Source organism: Sceloporus occidentalis, unplaced genomic scaffold (genome assembly GCF_023333645.1).
Source record: "Sceloporus occidentalis isolate IW3139 unplaced genomic scaffold, rSceOcc1.0.p SCAF_89, whole genome shotgun sequence".
Classification (NCBI taxonomy): Eukaryota; Metazoa; Chordata; class Lepidosauria; order Squamata; family Phrynosomatidae; genus Sceloporus; species Sceloporus occidentalis.
The window spans coordinates 1141406-1167741 of NW_028317069.1; the positions used below are offsets into that span (position 1 = coordinate 1141406).

Sequence of the window (26336 nt, forward strand, 5' to 3'; positions counted from 1 at the left end):
ACCGAGTGTTTAAAAAGTGAATCTCAAAAACTTAATGTAACGTTTCAAATGTATTAAAATAAATGGTTAGCAATTATTCACAGAACATTATTTTTATGCTTAATTTGGTAAATTAATATTTGTATTTCGCAAAATAAAAAAAAAATGAAAATGGTATATTTCATATTGTGTTGAACAAAAAAGAAATTTGCCTTAATATTGACACATGTGTTAACATGTGTGATAATAGAAAGTATGCATAAAAGAGAAAATTCTTCTGCATTGTTCCAGAAAGAAAACCGAGGTCTTGCTATGAAAGAAATAAACAGGGTTTTTGTTAAAGATTGAAGACGACATTTCTCTTCAAGGTATCAAAGATGTGTTTTTCTTACACCCATGGTGTCATTTTCCAGTTTCTCCATTGTGATGAATGGTTCACTGGAGTTTGACATTAATATTATACTAGAAAACAAGTATTTGGTGCATTAAAATACCAGATAATTTTATCTATACTTTTATATTACTTAAAAGATTGATCAAATACAATGTATCTCAAAGTACTGAAACTATGAACATTATAATACATTAATTACAATTATAAAAATGTATGAGGAATCAAGGTTATGTTCATAGATGAATAGGGGCCTAAGCCAGCAACTCAAACAGAAAGCTTGGGGCCCAGAACTAACCGAAAGACACCATTCAGTGGAACAAACTTTAGAATGACAGGTGTGCTAAGATTGTTTGCATTCTACAACTCTATATCATCAATAATGACTATATATATATATATATATATATATATATATATATATATATATATATATAGAGAGAGAGAGAGAGAGAGAGAGAGAGAGAGAGAGAGAGAGAGAGAGAGAGAGAGACTGTATAATTACCAGTGTGACCAGGAATTCACACTAATTCCATGAAAAGCGTTGAGTGTGGGTAGGAGAGGGGCTGCCAGATTATGTTGTTTGCAGGGAAGAGAAGGGCAGCCAAATTTTGTTTGGAGGATGGAGAGTGGAGAAGAGAAAAGATGTTGTACGCGGGGTTGAGGAGTTGCTGGATGGTGTTGCGTATAGAGGGAGAATAAAAAAAGTAGACACAGGGGTCTATTCACTAAAGGGAGAGTTAACAGGAGAGTTGTAGTTTCAGCTCCTTGACTACATTACAGATGGCCAACCTAAATGAGCATCTACTGCAGCAAGAGCTTGGCGGGCCCTGTATAATTATATAGTATCAGTTAGATTTCATTAAAGTATCCTAACCCATTGAATTATATAGGGCTAGTTCAGAAATTTACTAGTGATAACCCTTCATAATGGAAAGTCAAGTGAGGAAGTTGAAACCACAACTCTCCTAGAAACACTCCCTTTAGTAACTAAAACCCAGATAGATCATTAAGCCATCAATGTACTATTTACTCACAGGGTGCTTTATTTTCATTTTAAACTTTTCAGCGTGATTTTCCAAATACAGGGCAAATACAAACAGCTGTGTTGCAAAACCATTACTAATATAGGTAAGTAATGATGGTCAAGGTTCCATCAAAGAATTATATTGTCACTTTTATGCCATTCCCATTTCTGTAATGATAAAAAGAACCAGCAGTCATTCTTCTTTCCTTTGCAGGGAAAGTTGTAGCAATGCTTTCCTCCCTCTCAGTAAGCCTACCCTACCACAATCCAGTAACACTGTTGGTCTTTGATAAGTACTACAACTTGACCCCTTAGGTGTACTCTCAAGCCCATTCATCTCCAAACCATAGGCAATCTGTCTCACAGCTGCTTCCTCCACAGCAGATGTACACTGTCACAGTGCAGGTTACTGCCAAGCCAGATGAGATTGTTTGATAATAGGACTGTACTTAGTCCATCTGTGACCAGAATCCAGGTCAGAAGCACGACATCAGACAACAGAGAACCTGTGGATTGGTCCTCAATGCATAATTTATCCTCAACTAGATGTGAAAGACTTCATCATAGTCCTTTTAAAACCACGGTTGGCTTTGCACACACTACCCTCTCAAATCATGTTTAATTGTAATTTAAATCAGGATGTTCAGTACATTACGCCATTCTTACAAATTTCCTTTCTGGATATAAGCTAATGATCTACTCAATAGAAAAATATTTTACCTTTATCTGCCAGTTATTTTTTGAGAGGCTGGGGCATCAATAAATCCAATAAAAAGAAAAAAAAATATGTACAAACATTTACTGGTTTCAATGTATGCATTTTATATATATTTTAAATATATATATATATATTTTTTTTTTTCTTATTGCCGGCATAAAATGCATCAGTTTGACATCACCTTTCAAGGTGTGGATAGTAATTAGTGCTGCATAAATTGTTGGCACTAAATAAAAATAAAAACAACAACAATAATAATAATAGACATTAACTGTATCTAGAATGAAAGAGTGATCCCTAGTACCAAAAAGATATGCATCCAAGGCATGGGCTTGTCAGTTATGAGAGAAGAATGAGATGAGGATGTGGATTGAATGCCTCATAAAAGAATTTTTGTTTGTTTTTGCATAATAATGCTGTGTACAGGACTCCATTACTATTCAATAAATGTATTCATTAAGCAAATTGCGCTCCAATCTGCAAATTCCAGCTCTGTGATTTTGGGATCGGATTGCTAACTGTAAATTAGTCACTTTTTTTTTTTTTTTTTTAATTGGCTGACAATTCCACCAAGACTATAATCTTCAAATTATGACTGTAATTGTGAATTAATATTTATGGAAACTTTATGCTGGTTAAAAACAAGAAAGGAGAAAAAAATAAATTGAGGCATCTGAGCAGCTTCTATGAAAATATATATTTACATTTGCAGTTTCAGCAAAATTGCTTCCCACAGAATGTTAGAGATTGTCCCTTTGAAAGCAGAGATATAAATTCTGTTGCGGCTTTATTTCTCATCTTGTAGGTGACCCTCCTAAGGCAGCTGAGCTGTGTGAGCAGAGAACCAGTTTGTGATCTAGAGACTGGATTAAAGGAAGTCAAATTAGCATTAATGGCATCTTTTTGTATCCTACACTACCCCCTCCTCTTTCAACTCTCTTCCCACACCCTCGATTCAGTCCATTTCTACATTCTTCTCTTTACAACATCTTTCCTTTGCTTTTCTGCATTTTATTATCTTTCAAAGCACCCCTTCTCTGTTTTTGGTGGGCTCTTGCTTTTTTCTCTAATGAACCCCCCAATATCTTTTTTTCTTGATTTTAGTGCCTATTCTGTATACCAAAACATTGCCTCCATTCACCCTTCCTGTTTTCTCTTTCTGTCCTCCTATATCACTCTGTTTTCCACAAATTGGCTCTCTCTCCTTCTCCAAAACCCCTTCTCTGTTCTTCACACACTTGAGTGCTCTGCCCTTAGACTAAACTTCAGACCAAATAAAAATGGATCAGATCATAGTTTGTTAACCACGGTTTACAGGTCATTGCAGCATCCATCCCCTACTATTTCCATCTCTCCATTACCCCTTCTCTGTTTATTCCGTTATTCAGTGGTCGCTTAGTCCTGCCCTTATCAGACTAAACTAGTCATAATATAAAATAAATACTTATGTTTACATTTCTAATCCATAGCTTAGATCATAGTTTTAGTTAACCACAGTTTACAAGTCATTGCACCATCTTTCCCCATTGGATTCCTTCTCTACATATCCCCTTCTCTTAACATATTTGAGTGGTCTTTTTGCTCTTTCCTTAGACTAAACTTCACATAAAATAACTAAAATAAGTTTTCTGTATCTAATCTAAAGCTCAATCATATTTTTGTAATGAATTACAGCATATAGGTACTTCCAGCCTCCATCCCCATCTTTCTCCCTCTCTTCTCTCTCCATAACCCGTTCTCTATTTTTCCAAGCAAACTTAAGTGGTCTATTTGCTCTGTCTTTATCAGACTAAATTTTATATCAAACAACAAAGCAAACTGCCTTATATGTTGATATCTCTAATCCTTAGCTCAGATCATAATTAATCACAGAGTATAGGTCATTGCAGTATAATTCAATGGATAATGTGAGATAGATGGTGTGAAGCACACCAGGCTTTGTGTATGTTATAGGTGAAAAAACCAAGTGCTGCTGAGCAATCAGTTCTTATTAAAGGCACAGAGGAGTAAGGCTTAATGTAAACGCTTGAAAACAACCTTAGAAAATTAGAAAAACTAGAAAGCTATAATAGTTTATTTTAATTCTTCATATTTTTGTAGTAAAAACAGTAGGTGGTACAATTTAATTGCAAAAAATGGGATGAGATTTGCTATTTGTCTTCAGTGAATATGTATATTCACATACACAAATTTTTATATATATATATATATATATATATATATATAATGTAAAAGTATTAGTCCAGTAGACACGATGTCAAAAAATAGAGTATATCTCTCCACCTCTCTGCATTTCTCACCTCCAGACCTATTATTTACGACACCCCACTCAACCCCCCCCCCCTTATACCATCACTTATTTTAAGTTGTAACCTCTATCATGTTGATTAGTATTGCTTCGGACCTGATGAAGGGAGGATAACTCTCGAAAGCTTGTCTTTTTAATATTATGTTAGTCCAATAAAAAAGGTATCACCGCATACTCTGCAATACTCTATTTTTTGACATCGTATATATATATATATATATATATATATATATATATATATATATATATATACACAAACACACACACACACACACACACACAGGCGATGTATTTATTTCAAAAATATTTTTTTCCCCTACAGGATTTTTCAAGAAATATTGAATAAACTATTAATTAAAAAACATTACATATTTATATTAAAAACCAAATAGGCAAAATATAATATAAAATGAAAAATATAAAAAATTTTAAGAAAACGTGCATGTGTGTGTATATATATATATATATATATATATATATATATATATATATATATATACACACACACATATATATATATATATATAAATAAATATATAGTACATAAATATTAAAACCATTTGTTGCTTTATACATTTTTTTAAATGTATCTTAGCAACATAGTCCAAAAAACAAAGTTTATTATTTAACATATACATATACACATATATGTCACACACACACCTCTATACCTCACCTTAATGACAATATAATATATTTAATATGCCGTTAAAGTAGATTGGCAGGGATGTATGGCTTGATCCCACGTATGAATAGTATACCGAATTGATATTTAACTCTAAAGATGCTTTTGCTGTTTAAACTGCTTGAGAATGGTTTTCAAGATTAAGAAAGCTATAAACCAGGATATTTCTTCAACTTTTTGTCTTTTCGCCTACTATTTATAGCATTTCTAAACGGTTCCCTCAAACAAGTTTCTCTAAATTACTGGCCCAAGAATACTCTTGATTAAATGACTGTTAACCTTAAGAGATCGTCGAAGGACAATCAAGACCCTTTTTTCTTTCCTTACCAATCATATTATTTTACAGATTACACCGGGGAGTCCCCCATTCTTTCTAACAAAGACTTTTCAGAGCAATTAAATCATATGTTCTAAGTGGATGTTGTATTAAGAATAAATCTTTATCAGTGAACGTTAAAAAAAAAAAAAAAAGAGTGAGAGAGGGAGTGAGTGAGAAAGAAGTGAGAGAGATTAAGGGGGAGAGAACGGGAGATGGATACAGAGAAAAAAGGAGCTAATGAGAAAGAGAAAAAAGGAGAGATAGAGAAAGAGTGAGTTTGTTATGGCAGAAAATATTTAATGTGTGATGTATAGTGTGTCTTCATTTCCCGTCACCTGTATCACCCTCATCCTTAGAGCTCCTCCATCCTATAAGGCATGGAGACACGATTGAAAATTGAACCGTTTTAAAATTGAAATGAGACGGCCCAGCTGATTATGTGCATTGAATCCGAATCACTCACCAGATCCTCTTGTTTAAAATGTATTGAAAAAGGGATGATGGTACGACCCTTCTGCTGGAAGGTGCTCCTTATATCAGGGGTCGATGTATTTTGCAACCTTTTTTTTTTGTTATTTGTTATAATACAGGTAGATTATTACATTCCTGTTCAACACTGTCTGGTACGGCCAAAGCCTTCCTCGGCTATGTTCGTATTAAAATTGAAAATTAAAGAGAAAAAAAAACCAGAACGGCTTTTTTGGCTAATATAAAGTATAAACAAGTAACATTGAGTAAAATAAACAATGAACATTATGTCACAGGCTGTACACATTAAATAGTGAAAAAAGCTTAAAAAACACTTTGATACAAATTCTTAATGCATTAAATCAATGACTGCCATGTCTAACATTGCTAATTATAACTATAATTTTAATCAGCCTATATTACGATTTTATACAACAGTCTAAATTATGGAACACAAACATAACAGCTTTACTTTTCACAATAGGTTATAATGATTTTTTAAAACTAGTGTCTTGGAATAAAAGATGAGCTAATTATAACCTATATAATACATATATATATAAATATATATGTGTGTGTTATATATACACACACACACACAATATATATATATATGCACACATTCGACTAGGGGAGAATGATCGTATTAATACAGATTAAAATACAGTAACTGCAGCTGGTTTCATGCCAATACAATGATTTCATTAAATCTGATAAGAGGCACATATTGTGTGTTGTGGGTGTATGTTTTAAATTGTAATGTGTGTACCTGGGGCTTAATTAATTGTACTTCAATGTTACTTCAATGGTAATTAACTTCAGTTTTGTAGTTTGCAATAAACTTTTTTGAATTAGAGTATACGATTACATACGAGTTTATGGAATTTTGTTATGAAAAATAGGTAAATATTTATTTTTTATGTTAAAAATGTATTCAGCATTTAATTTTCATTTATTTATCTGGGTAATACATATAAATAAATAAATATATATATATATATATATATATAGGTATTACATTCATACCAGGTCATTTTACAAAAGCAAAGCGGTTATTTTTGTATTGCTTTGTGTTGAAAAGCCGCATTATTAGTGGTAGTAACCGAGGTCATCCTATAGATCTATTTATTACCATAAATTGTACACTTTAATTACTTGACTAGCATAATATGCATTTTTGAAGATAGGTAAACGCTGTAAAAGGGAGGGGGGCAGAGATAATATATTCCCTTGATTAATGCTTTAATTTTCCCTAAACCGTAATAATGATATTGTAAAAGTGAAGAAGTGTTGTGATTAATATAATTATGACAACATAAAACAGAATAAATTTATGTTTTTGGTTTTTTGTGCGGTTGATAATACATGTAAATCGTGTATTCAAATTAAATAAATATGCCATAATGCGTTAGAAAAATATTTCTGTAATTAATTATAAATATAGTTGATGTTTTTGATATTTGATTTTTTAAAGTATCAGTCGATTACTATCAGAAAAAATGTTTAAAATAAATTATAATTATTTATTCAATAAATTAATACATTATTTATCGTAATAATATTTGTAGAAAAAGAAATTCCATCAACATAAAAAGTCTGAAATGCGATTGACGTAATAGAGGTAATGCAAACCTGCAAACCTCCAAGCCTAAAAGGGCTATGGCTAGCACAAATTTTCAAATTATAATTTCAACTGATTTAAATATAGGTACAAGCACATATCAATTAAACACACCTGGAATTATTTTGTCCTATCATCGGTGAATCTTCAGCTCTTAGCTGATTTTCAAAAATCCTAAATATAATCCAGCTACAAACATGTTAGAAATATAGCACATATTTCAAAGAAAATCAAAGACAGAATTGTAAGCCCTGTAAATAAATCTTGAGAAAATGAAGTCCTTCAAGATCAGCCTATCACATTCCTTTTTCTGATCTATAAGTGTTTCTGAATTTGCTCCTGGACTTTAAGATGGCAATCATTTTTTTCCTTAGAGCATCTTTGTAACTAACCTTGCTAAAAAAAAATAAAAAAATAAAAATAAAAAAAAGTAAAGAAGTAGAAACAAAATATCACTCTTACAACTGCATTAAGTTAATTCATATTTTTGAAAAAAACACTTTTATAACTAATAATTCTGTGTACATATATATATATATATATATTCTATATGCATCAGACACCGAAACAAAGAAGTGATAGATGAATTAGAGGTTAAAGTTACAAAAAATAACTAACCCTTAAATCCTTCCAGTTTAATTTATATTCCTTTATTGCTATATTATTTGACAGTTTTGTAGAAGAGCAAATGGCTTTGAACAAAAAAAACAATATATTATTATTTTTGCCCCACGAATCTTTGTCTTTTTGGTAGTCTCTTACCTGAGCCTAGATTTATGACTCACAAGGAGTAGTAATCACCTCTGACCTATACATATCTCATGCCATTCCTTATTATGTAATCATATTATGTAGCCACAAACCAGGGGGACTTGGGGGTGGCACAAAAGAGTGTTCTTCTTGAGTAGTGGGCTGCTAGGATTAACATTCTTTAAGAATTTTCGGTCTTTCTCCCCCCCCCCCCCAGCCTTTACCTCCAAGTTTTCTAAAGGGTTCATTCGTTTTCTAAAGGGGTTTGTGGTCTTACAGCAAGACACTCCAAAGAACACCTATTTATATAGGGTTTTTCCATAAGACACTTGTTAGCTCTGTGATCCATGCAGTATTCGTAACATTTTAAATTGAGGTTATAATGTGTAAAAATATATATCGCAAAAAAAAAAAAAAAACTATGCTTGCCTTATGTGCACAAAGAGAAGCGATAAAACAACTGTGCCTGTGTAGATCTTAATTTTTTAACCCATTTTGGAATAAAGTTTTAAAAAGTTCATCATATACAATTTAGACTCTTGTGTTAGATGCTGCAGTACAAAAGTAAATGAATAAATATGCCTTATGGACTCTGGCTGACACTATAAGAGCATTGGATGCTGTAGACTATTTTATCTCCTGTAGCAAACCAGACTATTCACATCCTAATGCAGTCTGTGTATTGTAACATATGCTAATCCCTCTAGTTCCCTTGTCATTGACAGGGGTTGCTCTTATGCAAAGGATCTGGAGTCCAAATCATGTGTCCACATTCACATATTTTTCACCCCAATGGAAATATGAATATATTATAAGCTATTTAGTTGGAATTCATATGTTTATTCAAAATACAACTGCTCTCTTTTAATACAAAGTTTCATGCCATAGAAAATGGAATATGTAAAGTGGGTAGAGGAAGATCTAGATGTATTTGCCTTTTTGCTGATTGATATGTAAATATACTTACATTGCTGTTTGCCTATTGCTCTAGTTCCTTAACAGCTGAACTCACCTTTCTATGGCAGGAGCAAACAGACATTAAACTAAGCTGCCATGTGACAAAATGAAAATTAGTTGATTTAATGGAAACAAAATCTCTCTGTCCCTTTCTCTTCTCTTAAAGAGTGTAAGACATTGTGCAAAGCAATCATTGCAACACTCAATGCCTAGCTTTCTTCCATATCCTCGGCATATAACACAATTTAAAAAAATGAAACTAAATTAAAAATAGACTTTCAAAGTAAAGCAACTCCTTGTAAATATTTAATTAGTACCTTACTAAGTTTATTAATTGTTCTATGATGATGCTATAAATAAGTACCATATGCATAGTATAGTATATATATATTCATATATATTCGGATGTCAATATGAATATATGGAGATATAATATACTTAAAACGTTTCATTAGTTGCAAAATTATTTTTACTCATTCGTTTACTCATGTGTTTAGTTTAATTTAAAAAGCGAAATATTAATGTCCATAGTTTCAGCTCATTTTCCTTTTTTGAATTTTTCATTTAATTATTTTTTTAACTTAAATCTGTCCCCTGACAGTTTCCTATCTAGCAACATTCACTAATACGTTCGCTTTTGTATAAATAAATAAATAAAAATCAGTATTTTGCATGTTCGATACACAATGTTCTAAAACAAATTTTAAAAAGAAAGCTTTGTACTTAGCAAAAAGATTATGATGGAGTAATATTTACCTTAATTGAACCTTAAAATTCTTGATTTTAGGCACATGTTTCTATTGCAACGATAATGATTTGATTTTTTTATATAATGTATATTTTGTTAATTTTATTAAACAATTTATCAAATGGATTGCGATACTTTAATCTTATTCACAAATACTGGGTTATTGAAAATTTAAATAAAAAATATAAAATACAGAAATTATAAAAAGCGCATTTAATTAAAATAATTTATTTGGTTTGAAAATTCAAATCACAATTAATGGGAATTAAGTGTAGAATTTCAAAAACATACTAAGATATTTAGGACTGTATTCTAATGATTTGTAAAGCCCGTTTCCACAAACTACATAAAAACTCTTATTTAACTCCTTCAGCAGAGATTAAAAACAGGAGAAATTATTACTACATGATCAATACTATGAAGGTGTTGGATTTTTAAATGTTTATTTACTTCTTGTGTGTTTCCAAATTCTTATGTATTAACACAATCACAGATCATTTGCTTCCATCAAAATGATAAATAAATCTCAATTTGATAATGGAATAAATTATTTGGATTAAAAAAAAAAAAAAATCCCTGACAATTTATTCCCAAAGAAATCTTCCTATTTATCTATATTTGTCTCTGTAGGTGTATGTTATTTCTCTACAAATAATAATTTGCACACTTCAGACTGAATTACATAATAAAATCTGTTATACCTGTTTATTTGGGACATACTATCCCCTTACTGCTAAAAATAAAAATATTTTGTCAACCAATAAACAAAATTATAATCGTTAAAAATGGTAGTGGTGAATTAAAATAATAAATAGATGAATCTTTTGAATGTGCATAATTTATTAGAAGTTTGTTAAGAACTATATTGAAGTCCTAAATAAGATAGAAGGGGGAAAAAATCCAAAAGTGGGTAACAATTGTCTCTCAAATAATATACATCAATAATTTTCATTACCATAAAAAATGTGTCTTTTGTGTGTTTCTTAATATTTTACAACAAAATATACAGATCACTAGAAACTAAAAGAGGAGTCCAGCAAAAGGGAGGAATTACAATTATACATCAAATCTAGTAAAATAAAATAGGTATCCTTGTTGACTGTAAGATTGTTTAAAAAATGGATTTGTCACTGTAGAGAGGGCAATTCTTCCTCAAGCTGTCTGTAAAGCCCTATATACACACATGTTTTTGTAAAGACACAACAATGGAGTCCGTGCCATCTTCTGGTTTGACCTTTGGAGTGTCATCCATCCACTTTAATAACTAATCACTAGCCTCCCCCTTTTTGGGAAAGCTCAATAAATCCCTGTTATAAATCCATCCTCCCTAAAGTATAAGTTTTTTGTTTTCCCTTCTTTCCTTCATTCCTTTTTTCTTAGGAAAAAACTTTTTTATCTTTTACTTTTTCATTGTTTTTCGAAACAGACAGAGGGAGAGGAGGATCTGAGATAACTCCATTTACCATGTCCTACCATATAGCAAGGTAGAACAGGACATGGCTGTACCATAGTCAGAAGTGGAAGAGTTTAGATGGGACAAGCTGGTGACCTGGTTCTGGAGGCCTGAAGGGCTATTGCAGTGTTGACCCAGGTCTGGCGACTGACCTGCGCTGTTTGTTTGGTGGTTTTGATGCTGACCCAACCCATTGGTGCCTACTGTGATAGATGTAGCAGACTGCTGCTGATGGTTCTGGAGAGAAACTGTAGGTGTATTAGACCCAGCTTGGCATGGTTTTCCATCTTTCACCAGCACAGGGACTGCAACTCTTCTAGGGGACTGTTGCTGCTGGCAAGAATTGTTCTCCTGTTGCATCTGCTGCTGGGCTGCCTTGTCCTTGGCTTGTCTTTTCATCTTGTATCTGTGATTTTGAAACCAAATTTTCACCTGAGTGGGGGTGAGATGTATCATACTGGCTAAATGTTCTCTTTCCGGAGCAGACAGATATTTCTGCTGCTTGAATCGCCTTTCCAACTCATAGACTTGGGCCTGTGAGAATAAAACCCTACGTTTTCTTCTTGGGGTACTCTGAAGCGGTGCCATACTCTTGCCAACATCCCCGAGGGATCCCATGTTACCAATGCCTCCCATGTTCATTCCATTTGAAGGTCCCATAAAACGTGAAACTGAAACAGTAACCATACAGATCATAATTCAACAAATCTGATCTAGAAAACAACAGGTTCTCATAAATATTTTTGTTACCAGTTACCCAAATGGCCCCCCCATCAGTCATGCAACAACCCCCTTTATTTTGAATATTGTAATTATCAATAAAACCCTCTTTCAAAGTGTAATCAGTTATATTTTAATAGAAAATTATTTTATCATACTGATGTATTAAAACGTATTTTCTTTAAGAGCAAATTAAACAATTATCTTAAAAATATTACCAATTCATAAAAGTTACCCCTACTGGGGTATTAAAATATTTTTGTTTATTTTTAATTATATCAAACAATATATATCACATATAATATATATATATATATATATATATGTATATATTATATCTATATATATACACACACACATATATATATATATATATATATATATAAACACACATACATATATGTGTAACTTGGTCTTCTATTTAGTAAGTTACAAACTTACAAACTTTTCTGAGACATTTCTTTCAATTAATCTTAAAAACACACTCAACACATAGAAGTTGAGATCTTTTGTAACAAATTTGCTATTTTAAACAATATTTCTAACGAATAAATAGACACAATACAGTGAATTACTTACTGGTAGAAAAGCGTGGGTCTGGGTTGGTACCATACCATCCTGCTGCAGCTGAGCTGCTCCTCATGGTGTCTTGGTAGGGTGGAAGATCACTCATATTGCCCAAGTTGCCCAGATTGCCATTGCAGTAGCCCCCCATGGTGGTATGGGAGAGCTGAGGGACCCCTGCAGCTGTCATGTGGTAAGTGGCACTCACTGGTCCATTGTGGCCCATGGTATGTTGCTGCATGGCAGGCTGAGACACCTGAGATTGTCTGTAAGCTGTCAGAGGGGCCCCTAGACCAGCTCCTTCCATGCTCACTTTCTTGTAAGTCTCCTCCAAAGGACTCAAGATATCAGACACTGAGAAGGGAGTAGTATGCTTGGGACTCATCGACATGTTTCTGAGGCTGGGAGAAAAAAAAAAGCGATCTCTCCCTCTCTCCTCTTTTTTTTTTTTCTTTTGCCAAATATTCTGGTGTTGCCTTAACGCCGATCTTGTTGGTTGCGCACGGAGTCCGCCTTAATTGGGGCTGAGTGGAGCTCAGAGGCTTCTTTGCGTTTGTTTTAGGCAGGCGCCAGGTTTTAGGCAGCAGAGGCGGGGCCAGCGCAGCCAGCCAGACAATGGAGCTTTAGCGAGCGCAAATAATTAGCTTGCATGCTGATCACAAGGTAAACACCTTGGGCTTTCGCTTGGGCTTTATTTATTTCGTTCTGTTACTAATAAAAATATATTTTTTTAAATAAAAGTTCCAACGATTTCACCGTTATTTCAATTGTGCTTTTCTACTGTGTTAAATCTTTTCTACATATTTATGATAAAAAAGTAATTTATAGCTGTATAGGTATATAAATATTACATGTTTTAGATATACTTAGATTCATTATTTGCTTTTATAAATTTATATATATATTTGCTCTTTGAAATATATAATTCATTATTTGTACTTTGCAATATGGTTTCATATTGAAGATCGCACTTTGTTCTCTCTCTCTCTCTCTCTATATATATACATCCATACTCAAATTCAGTATTTTTATTTATTAATATATATATTCATAATTAGAATTTGGATTTTAAAGGGGTTTGCGCTATATACCCGTAAAGTGTGTGTGTGTGTGTATGTATCTATATATATATATATATATATATGTTATCTAATATCCAATACATGTATAATAATATTCTATTTTTGATCAGACTATCCAGACAAATATTCTGCATTGTATTTATATCTATATCAATGGAGTGGCAAAGTTAATCAGAAAATTATTCTACTGTAGATGCTCAATAAAAAAAAATGTCATTACTGTTAGAAATAAGGATTATGTGAAGTCTGTTCAACAGGAGAAAAATCTATTACGATCAACTGGTGCGTTATTACATACAGTAAATGGAGATCCATAGACCTATTTTCATGGAGAATACCAAGCCATTACTATATGTCTGCTGCTGATCTAAGATATATCATATTATATGCTGCCTGGTGTAGATGAAGGGACTTGTTATTGTGTACATTGATTAAATGGTACAACAACATTATTAATAATAATAATAGCATCATGTACAGTAAAACTAAGCTACATTGCATTCTATACTGTCTGGGGCAAATAATTGGGCTAGTTAGTCTGGCAATTGATTATATTGTATTAATAATAAAAGTGATAATAACAACACTAAAATAAATATATATCTGAAACGTCCAGGAATATTGGCAAAGCCTTGCATTTAAAATATGTTTATCAGGCCAGTGGAGCAGTTAAGTCAGTAATTTAAATTTTTCTCTGGCACCTTTATTATTGAATTCTTCTTTCCAATCTATGTTATAAAATTTGAATTTCTTTAATATTCAGACCCCAACTTTACCAAGTCACTTATTTTTATATACTTTAGTTGTGTGTGTGTGTATGTGTAATATATATATACACACACACACACACACATATACATTAGGAGGCTGAAAGTACAAGATTTGCCAATGATACAGTGATAGAGGCTCAAAGCACCTCTGCTAACTAGAACCGAGATACGTCCTTCTACACAAAATCTGACAGCACTGAAACCTAATGTTATAAAATGTTATATTAAGAGCTTGCATGGTAAAGGTTTGTGCAGTTAACCCAATGACTTTGGAGCATTTTAGAAGTATTTAGTAATTGCACTTGTAAATGTGTTTATACCATGCTTGCTCATACTTAAAAATGCAAAAGTGCACTTGGTACCCCCTGGAATAACTAAATATCTTTGTCTAAAGTGGCAGTATAAATGGCCGGCTGCTTTTGTGGTCGTGCTTCATATTAGTACATAAGGATCATTTTGCATCAATTGGGAAGCCCTTGTTCGCTAGGCAAGGAACCGCTTAGACAAAGTAGGCTTTTCCACCCCAGGGTTAACCCCTTCAGGACTAGGAGGGCTAAGGCAACACATGGCTAAGGCAAGTATTGTCTCACCCCTTCCAGGACTTAAAGGGGTTAACAGCAGTCAAGTCCATGTTGGATTGTACTTTACATCTCTGCAAGAGGTGAGGCCCCCCACAAACAGAATAGCACAGACCCCCCCCCCCCCACACCCTTCATCTCCATCAATCAGATCTGAAGTTTAGATTCACTACATCCAACAAGGCTAAACACTAGACATCTCAATCTCAAAAATGTATTGCTGTTAAAAATTAAATTATAAAGACCGCCCCACCCCAAAGTCACCCACTATCAAACACAGTCTTCTACAAAAAATGGTAAGAAAATTTGGTTTTCTGCACTGAATGTTACAAAATGTAGATTTCAGAGTGATGATCTCTGTATTTCCAAGAGACAGATGCAAATTAAAGGTTTAACAATTTCTATGCCAGGTCTGTGGTAACCAAGGGGTTACTTTACTGAACTCATGCATAGATCTAAAGCAACTGTAACATAATAAGTAAAACATATATAATGCCTCTAAGTGCCTTTATGTTATATATTGTCTGTACATTATGAAACTGTGCGTATTTGCGTATATGCATGCGATATATTTATAGACTTTTAGTGGAATAACTAATGTTTATTGGGATGTTAGATTTTTCCCAAAGATGAATTATTAAGAGGCGTTAATATGATTTATGCAGTTTACTAAATCAACTGATCAGGGATATTCTTTAACAACTGCTGGTATTATTGTTTTTGTGATATATATATATATATATATATATATATATATATATACACACAAACATACACACACATTTATATACAGTAGATAACACACTATGTGTGTAGCTATAGTGGATCATTGTATTTCCAGATTACAGTTGAAGAATTTTCTACATTCTCTAATATGTACTTGTAAATATAATCAGCATGCCAAAGATGTGAATTGAGTATTAATGTGTGTATGACTTACTAATTACACATACCGACATATACATTGCGCTATAATCTAACCCTCGCAACATATAGCATCATTTCAATTGGTTCTGTTAAAATAATCTGGAAGAAAAAAGAATTTAAATTTTGCATGACATATATGATGGTATATGAATATATATATATATATATATATATATATATATATATATATATATATATATATGCACTCACTAATGTGTGTATACAATGTGCAATTTTATTCTTGTATATATGTATATATATATATATATATATATATATATATATATATATATATATATATATACAGTTTGTGTGGTATTTTTTTAAGGGGATGATTCTGCTAAAAATCCAGAGAATATCCATAAAACTTTCACAATTCTCTCATTTCAGATCATCGGGATAATTTGGCTGATGGTTCTCCTTTCCTATTCAGTGCCTCAAACAATATTCACTGCACTGAAAAAAGGGTGAGACTATAGCAAGAGGAAGAAATGGGATAGAAGGGGCATTTTGCCTGCTGGAGACATGATTGTTCAAGAGGAAGGCACACTATATCTCTCCCTCCCTTTCTCTCTCCTTGTGTTAGAGGAGAGCTGTATTCACTTCCTAGAGACTGAAGGGAGGTTTCTTCAATAGCTTCTGACCCCACACAATCCATTTGATTAACACTCAAGATGCAGAAGAATGGAGAACTTTGTCAATCATCTGGTGCCAATCCAAGTGCATACTGTGTCACCCCAAACCATACAACACCTCCCATACCCAGCTAGTCCATGGGGGCTGGGAATTCACTGATCACATATTAAATGGTACATATAAATAACAAAATGTTAATTTTGTTTTTAGAATGCAACATACTAGTCCAGCAAAGTGTATAACCCCCCCCCCCCCCCCCCCCACACACACACACACACACACACATTAACCCACCATCGTGGGCTAGTGAATTATGGGAAAAGCTAAAATTTAAGGTGTCACACTTTACAGATTGTTTAAAAATTCTATCTAGCTATTATCAGTTTTAGTGGCTGTGAACTGAAGGTGTGAGGGTGGTCAGACTGTGCTTTAAACATGTTTATTGTATCTCATATCTTCTTGTTATAGAGAACTTATAAAGAGGGGATTTGTAAAAGTACAGAGGAAAACAGGTATATAAGTGTTTTCTGATCACACCATAGTCATAGTTCTCTACCCAGTGAGGGTGTAGGTATTACTATTCAGATTGCGGCAAGCATTTGATATTACCCTATGTCATAATGTATGTATATTTCTGAAATCTATAACAGTGTAAGTTTTACTATAGACACATCTTTGTATTTTTTCAGTATTTATCATTGGATACAACAAATTTCTGAAATATTTTTATCTTTTTATCAACTAATCAAACCATATTTGATTTAACCCAACCACCGCATCAAGGGTTGCTTACAATGGAGATCACTATATGTTCAATACCTACTTTCTTTAACTTATTAAAAGCATTTCTGCAGGGCTTGAACACTGAAATGGTAAATATCTGATTACGAATGCAAAACTGTTAACAAAACAGAAAGACCAGATATGATGAAAATATTTAGGATTTTCTTTTAAACACATGTTCTTAATGTGGGATCACTTTTTTTTTTTTTTAAAGGCTGGAGAATAGTGATATACTTATACAAAAAGGGGTACACCAGCAGAGAAAAAATAGAGACAGAAGGCTTTGGGTCACAAAGAGGTCCTTCTTAAAGCAGGACCCTTTGCACATATGATAATCAGTGGCATATGAGTTTAATTATTAATTTAAAGGGAACTTTATAAGGTGACATAGCCAACCCATTTATTGAAACTACCTATAACCTGTGCCTTTGTTTACCAATCAGTGTAATAATAATAATGTAAAAATATAATTTACAAACTAACATGGAATTTGACTTGAAATGTCCACCCCATGGAAAATGAGATGCATGTAGAATGGCAAGTAATGTCTAATTATTTTCTGGAGGGTTTCTCCATTCTTCTCACACAACTTTACAAAGACTGCCTGGACCAATCGGCAAGGAGTGGCTAAACTTGATGTAAAATATATAAACCATCTAAATAATTCCAAAACAAATAAAAGTCCATACACAGTGTTGGCATCAAAGGTGGTGGCAGTGTGGCAATGGCATATAAGCTGGAAGAGTGGGAGATCAGTGATCCTCTCTTGTAACCTGCCTAAACACTGGTACTATATATATACACACATATATATATATATATATTTAATTGTATTGTTATATATGTTTCGTATTGTGAAACTAACATTTTTGATTGAAGCGTATAATTTTTTTGTGATCTCAGAAAGTTTGAAGGAGGATTGAAAAAAACAAACATGCAGGGATATTTCTAGAGCCTTTTAAGTACTTAAAAAACAATACCTGTAGCTTATTTGAGCAAGGAAAGAGTTTCCCTTTTCATCTGGAATATGTCAACACAAAAATATATCTTTGATCTTTAAGCCCAAATGAATACATTTATGTCTTTAAAGAAAAGGACATTTCAAATTGTTAGCTTTGTCTAAAATCTACTCCCGGTTATCAGCACAGCAGCAGTGGCTAATAATTTAGAAAGAAAATAACATCTTGAAGGAAAGCCTTTTTCGTCCAGAAGCGGAAAATCTCTTATTTTCATTCCATAGACAAATCCATACAAAAGGGATGCATAGCTAATAAAGGTGTCAATAATATATATAATAATTTAATTTTTTTTTCCGAATGTATTTATCTTTAAGAAAAATGTCTATTTTAACTAAATAGAACCAGCCCAAAGGTGTAGAATATCATCAAACCCTTAAGTGTCTTGAAATGTATTGAATTTTATTTAATTTAAGGCTATCAATCCATACATTTATTATTATTGTTATTAAGACAAGTTTGGAGCAATGATACATAAGAATTATCATGTATGGTCTTGTAAAACATATAGAAACCAAAGCCAATCAAAAAAGCTGATCTGATAATTCACAATGTGGCAAATTAATCTACCTTTCTGTTATTGGTAAATATTTAATATTTTTATTTAGATCATCTAATGCAATTATCTAATGTATAAAGCCATTTGACAAATATGTTGGGGAATGGACATATAAAGGGGGTTATTCTTTAGCAGAGAAAAAAAGGATTAATATAAAACATTTTTCATTATAGGTTCATATTTCGTGGAGAAATTGAAACTGGCATGTTAGGTTTGTTAGGGTGTTTTTGTTGCTTTTCCTGCTATGTACTTCCAGCTATAGGGTATCACTGCAATCAAAGGGGAGGAAAAGCACATACTGAATAAAATGTGCGTGCACTGTACAAAAGGTGAATGACTGGGAAAAAAATACTATTAGTATGTAACTGCAAACAAATATCACTTAAAAAAGAAATCAACTCCAAATTGAGAGGTTTGAAGGAATACAAGGCTGCCTTCATCTATTAATTCAAGCTCACAGATCTATTTTTGATATAAAATGTTCCATAAATAATATTTTTGTATTTGATGAACTGCTTTAAATAGAATAGTGAAGTAGTTGGTCACTTAGGTAAAAAAAAAAATTAGGTAAAACAAAGTTACACAATCCTTAATAAAATGATTCAAGTGTATTATACACCCAGACACCTAGATTTGTGCATGTATAGAAGCTAGAAGGAACAGAGGGCAGGAATGTTGAGAAAATGTTCTATTAGGGAAGGTCAGAAATATAAATATATGAATGCAGGGCCCGACTGGGGATGATGGAGCCCTGGCATTGAAGGCCACCAGCCATCAAATTACATAAGTGCGGCTGTTGGCTGGAGATGCTCGGCTGCACTTTTATGCACATACACAGCTGCCGGCCACACACTGTATAAGTCGCTGTTGGCCTGCGGCCCATGCCAGATGGCCATCCCAGGCGGGCATAAATGTAACATACTTCTACACATGCCCATGCTCTGCAGAATATTTCGATGTGACAAGTGTCTCTAACCCTTTTCACTCAATGGCACATTATCTTGTGTAGTAGACTTGTCTGCCATTTGCAAGAATGGTTGCTGAAGGGAATGGGAATGGGAAACGGTAAAAGAAAGGTATCAGCGAGGGGGTCCCATCCTGCCAGAGTACAAATTTGATAAAAATTCACAATTGAGAAAGAATTGTTTGAAGAATGAAATAAACATTTGGCAATGCGAAGGAAAAAGGAGATAGGCAGTTATGAAAAAGGCAACATACAAGCAAAACCATATGTCAGAGGTTAAGATCTCTAACAAATAAGGCAGCCAATGGATCTATGTATCCCATATTTTAGTCTTTAATTCCTACAAGACAGAAGAAAATATTTTATAGATCACATAAATGTATTCCTTATTGACGAGAGTAGACAAACACGTCATATTGAGCTGTCCTCTCACCGAGAATATAATGCACTAATCAGGCTATTCACTTATTGTGATCATGCCTGCTCTGTTGTCCACTCCTCAGGATAAATCCTTGTTTTTTTTCTCATTACATCCTGTGAAATATGTGAAAGTAAATGAAATGGGTGTTCCCCTGTACTAGAAGTTTTATTCAATTCCCCAAGGCCATTATTAGTAATGTCTTAATCAGACACAATGCGTCTGTGTCCACCAAACTGCGACCAAGGCAGTTCATTCTTCATATGGTGAGGACAGAATAAACATTGATAGGAGTCGGGACACCATGGTTTTTTTTTTTTTTATGTACTGGAATACTTACAGGTATTTATTTAATGCACTGTAGAGGGACGTGTTTCCAATAGATCTTTTTTAGTGTCTTTTCAATCAATTACAGTTCTATCGACTCACTGGAAAAATGGTTTGAATAATGCGGACATGAGGGACAAGAGCTCCGAAACAAGCTTCCACCGTTCCAGACTAATGACTGCTGTTCTGCCTTAGCTTAGTTTGATACCATTTGTTCTTGAGAGAGTACTCCACACCAAAAAATAATTATATATATATATGTGAGGGATAAAAACAAAATTGGTAATTATCACTATTATCGCAAATGTTTATGGTTGTGTTTTTTTAGATAGAGTAAAACTGGATGGTCAGGGGTTTAGATGTAATGTAACGTTTAATTTAACCGAGAAGGTGGCAGATAAACTAGTAGGTTAGAGGCTGATACAGTAAGGCAACAAGCATGGGATAGGCATATGGCTCCTGAATCTAAGTCGAGATCAAGAACTGATCAAGGTCTTTACATCAGGAAAAATGGGCAGACAAGACAGGCCAAGCGGAGTAAAGAAGCAGGTGGGTGATAGCATGATATAACATGATGGGTTATGATGGCCCCATGCAAGTACATGCGTCATTTTTAAACATTATATATATATATATGATATAGCGTTTAATAAAAACAGATTCTAGCAATTACATATAACATATTACAGTGTTCCTGCCGCTGATTGGTTGCGTCAAGCAGCAAATTGGTAGCAATATTTGTCGAGCCACAGGTGAGGGGGGCAGATGCAGGCCTGCAGAATGCATATTGAAGTACTTAAAAAATATATATTATATATAATAAATTATGACAAAAATTGTGTGTACGCATATACATACACACACACGTATACATACACACACACACGACAGGGAAGTTTTAATAAGAAGGAATATATGTAATGAGCTACAGTGACCTCTAGTGGTATAATGAAGTTTTTCTTCCTACGCCTAGATTTCTGTCTTGCGCAAGAAGAAAAGTGTGCAGCTGACGCATGACTGTTTCAATTTACCCACTAAGGTGTAAGAGACATTAGGAGTGTGAAGGAGGGAAGAAATTTGAACAAGAATGGTAATATTACAGTCAATTCAGTGTGGACTCCACTATCTTAAACATGGCCCAACAAAACATGTTAAGTTGTTTTATACATCACAAGTCCAAGGTTTTCAGTCTATAGCACACACAACACAAATTAAGGATGTGAGGATGTGAGTGTGTGTGATATTACTGCACTGGGTCACAGCAAAAAACTTTGAAGAACTCTGATGGAAAAAGGCAGCGAATTGAAGGCACAAAGTCATTCTTGTGCAATAAATGTGGGTATAGAAGGCAACTGTTTACTCAGTTCTCTTTTCTTTACATAAGCATTGGCGCTGATTGTGTAATATTCCAAATAGAAACACCCCCCCCCATCTGCATTTTTGTTCTCTATCTGAAACCACAAAGAAAAATAAATTATTTTTGATATTGTAATTTATATAGCACTATATCTTCATGTTATTAAGTTGTGCGTGCCTCTTTGGGAGTTGCAATGGAGATGTTAAAAGTACCGAAACACTTGTGTAAATTCAAACATGTAAGTATTGTTTATCTGTAACTGACTTGTTTTTGATATTTGTTTTAATTTCAATTTATTTTTTTTAAAACAAATTATATTCTCTAGAACAAATGTGTTTTGCTAATCAATTTCATAAGCATGTGTTTTATGTATTAATGAGATTGCACTATATATTGATACTTTTACATATCATGGCACTAATATACTTTTATATTAGATTTTTTTTTCTTATCTTTTTTCTGCTTATTTTTCATGTGGATAAATTAAGAGTTTCACAAAAACAGATTTGAATAAGAACTCAAAATCAATGCCCTCCAAATGTTTTCTTTTCTACTTTACTGAATTCACTTTTTCTATTAAAGGGATAAGAAAAAACACATACATTCTGGCTTCTTAGAATTTCATGTTGTAACACTACGAATAGGTCAAATTATTCTTGGCCTAAACTAAAAATATATTTGTATTTTATGAAATAGGATTTGATATACAATTTTTAGAACAGTTAGACATATTTAACAGAACAACTAAATTAGAACTGATGTTTCCAAATGCAAAGAAGGGATCTCATTACTTTAGGGTGACCAGAAGTCCCCATTTTCAAGGCATAGTTGATACTTGATAAGTAATATAGAATATTTAATTTTAAAAAAATGTAATTGCATTAATTACCCACTGCACCAATATGGTTATGTATTAGCACATTCACATATCTACTTTCTGCCCTGATCTTTATTATATAATAGTAGAATTTTGGTTTACAAATCTAGTAATTTTACAATACTAGCCTTCCTTAAAATAAGTTTCCTGCCATGAAACCTATTTTAAAGAATGTCTGTCAACCCTACAATTAAGGGTTAATAATTCCTATTGAACTAATACCAAAGAGAAAGAAATTCCAATGCATAAATATATTTAAAATTCAACACATTAACATTTAACGCTATTGAGAAATATTTGTAGATAAATAGATCCAAGATAAATATAGATTTATTAGATCTAATGTGATACACAGATTTGTCTTTTACGTGACAAAGAAAGCATATTTCTTTTAGTGCTCGAAAAAGTGTGTCGATTTATTGTGCTCCTCTGGCTGGCGGTCAAGTTTAATGGTCTTAGCTGCAGACACAAATATAATAGTGGACGAGAGAGGCTCTATCCCGATTACTATTTTGCAAGCCCTTCATCTTAACACCTATGAGTAACCGTACCATTCCAAATTGTTTCATTCTTTTATTTATTGGATACTATTTCTAAGGTATAAGTGATACACAAAAAGGAATATGAAAATAACATTCCATTTTTAGAGCACGAGCATTTTGAATATGTCAAATTTTTGAAATAAATATGTCAAACCTAGCAGAGATCCCCATAACAATGAGAAACAATATTTGGTATAACACCTATTTTTCTTTATATTTGACAATGTAATATTCATTAAGATTTTGTATGTGTACGATACAGAGACACATCAAATGAAAGAATGTCTTTAGATGACGGTCGCCCTGCGTATGTCTGAAAATGAAGGGTTAAAACAAATGGAACACCAGGTTTTGTTCTGGAGTATCTGAGTTGGTACACAATGTTCCGAGAGTTTAAACCCACACAATCATGTTTCACAAGGTTCATGGGAAGGCCACGAGGAGACGACATGTTTATTATAAACAAATATATATTCAATATGGGCACATTATGAATACATTTTAGGTATCCTATGGATTGTTGAAAATCCATGTCTAATACTGATGTTAGGTAAGAGAAGAAATTGGCAAATAAATATTACTTATAATTCTAGGTTTCTGATATGAATGACAACTATAGATCTATGTTTTATCTTTCCCCCGATAAAGACTCTCTGGAGGTAGAAACATTTGCTTCTTATAGTTTTCTATGTATGTTTTTTAGTGCACACATAGTTCTTTTCATTTTTGTTCCCATTATTGATTATCTAATCTTGGTTCTCCCGCACATTTAATCTTTATTATTATTATGAATATAAACAGCATTAGTCATGGTAACTATAGTCATTATTGCTGGGGGAAGAAACAGGCACATTGGCATTCCACTTCAGTTTGCTGCACAATGTAATACATGTACATTCTGAACTGTCATGATTTTTTTTTTGTTTCTTTGTCAAGAAAATAGCCTGTAGCTCACCATAACCATACATAAAAATAGAAAAGTTATCATTGATGAATCAGAACTTTAAGGTTATTTACTGATCTATTCTGTACGACCTTTATTTTTGTCTTTTGGTATGTTAGCAGGGCTGGCCAGGACAGACTAATATGCTGGGCTCCAAGTGTCCACAAATATTTATTGGTTTCTGTATTAATGGGGCATTTGGTGGGACCTGCTTCCTATGACATATATACAAAGGACATGTGTACCATGATCGCATGCCCACCAACTGTCCCGATTTAGGCGGGACAGTCCCCATTTTGGGTCTCTGTCCCACTTTGCAGGGGTAGAGGAAGGGTGAGGCCAGGGCCACACTGGCCCACTGGGATACCGGGAAATTTCCCGGTGGGACGGTAGGTCAGTGGGCCGGGCGGCTGGCAGACCAACATTCAAAACAGCCGTGAGCAGCTGCGAGCGGGATTGAAAGCCTCTTCCGTCCGCCGGCGCCTAACAAAATTAAAGAGGCTGGCGTGCACGCACCACGCTGCCCAATGGCCGTGCCTCAACTCTTCGTCCCACACCTTTTAAGACTTTCATATAAAAATGTTTGCAGTAGCAAATGTTTTGATACCAAAATCAAAGGCTAGTTTACATGTATATGTGTGTCTGTAAGGGCAGTGTACATGTATATGTGTGTGTGTGTGAGGGCATTGTACATGTGTGTGTGTGTGTGCGTGTGTGTGTGTGCGCGTAAGGGCAGTGTGTGTGTGTGTGTGTGTGTAAGGGTAGTGTGGCTAGTGTGTGGCATCAGTGTCCCTATTTTCATCCCTCTTTAGGTGGATAGTTTTTCCTCTAGACTTGTCTTTTGATCTACTCTGAAGCTTGAAGACAAATATGTCATGGTAACTTGGTCTTTTGCTTTCAAAAAACACATTGACCATTTTCAGTTCAATTCCAAACACCTAGCAATCTTAGCAAATTACTTCTCCGTAACGGGGTGTTAAAATGTATTGAATGGAAAAACTGCGCTTTAGTAAGGGCCATACTGAGATACATAAATCAGCATTATACTGTTTATCAGGATTACATCCGCTCAACCATGATAACTAGAATATAATGAATGCGTACATTATACATTACAATATATATTCAGTGAAATCTTTTTCATTATGAATTGTGGCAATGTAAATGTCATTGAATTATTATTGGTGCAGCTTGTTTGCTATGGGATGAAAGTAAACCTCCAACAGTGATTTCTAATAAAATTCTACCCTCTACTGGCCATTTTGTGATTTGCAGTACATTGGCTTTTGACATTTAAACTTGTTTGTTGGACCAAACACACAGTATTTTTTTCTTAAAGAAAATTACTGATGGGTCCTTTTTTGGTTCCTTGCTAAAGGATCTTATATCTATCTATCTATATATATCTATCTATATCTATCTATCTATCTATATCTATCTATATCTATATATATATATATCTATATATCTATCTTGGTGGAAAGCGAGAAAGGAGATGTAATATATACATTTAAATACTTAATGGGATTTATCAAAACAAAGACGATATGATTATTTCAAAGCAAGAGAGATGCTAAAACAAGAGGTCCTGACCTAGAGAGGCAGAGGCAATGTAAGGACGTTTTACTTTACTGAGAGAGTGGTGAATATGTGGAACAGCCTGCCAGCATAAGTGGTAGACGCTAAAAGAGTAAAGACATTCAAAAAATGAATGGGTCTTATTTTCCCAAGTCCTAAAAAGACTAAACACGTCAAAGACATCTTTGCTCCCCTTTCTTAAGTTAATTGCAGTATAGTTTATCAAGTTCCTTACATAAGAATCCTATTGTCATTAATCAGATCTTGGTGC

The 26336-nt window shown here is 33.5% G+C and overlaps 1 protein-coding gene across 1 annotated transcript; it reads right to left on the reverse strand.

Moving 5' to 3' along the window:
• Positions 1–11430: 11430 nt before the first annotated feature.
• Positions 11431–13099, reverse strand: LOC149284668 (thyroid transcription factor 1-like). Its single transcript, XM_089496417.1, has 2 exons — positions 12724–13099; positions 11431–12095 (listed from the first exon to the last, which is right to left on the reverse strand). The coding sequence occupies exons 1-2, from the start codon at positions 13097–13099 to the stop codon at positions 11431–11433; spliced, it is 1041 nt and encodes a 346-aa protein (XP_089352543.1).
• Positions 13100–26336: the final 13237 nt, after the last annotated feature.

Bases quoted from the DNA above. Each gene is read 5' to 3' on its own strand.
- LOC149284668 (XM_089496417.1), bottom strand. From the start codon at position 13,099: ATGTCGATGAGTCCCAAGCATACTACTCCCTTCTCAGTGTCTGATATC. The intron at 12,096-12,723 runs GTAAGTAATTCA...TTACTGTTTCAG, and splicing joins AGACCCACGCTTTTCTACCA to TTTCACGTTTTATGGGACCT.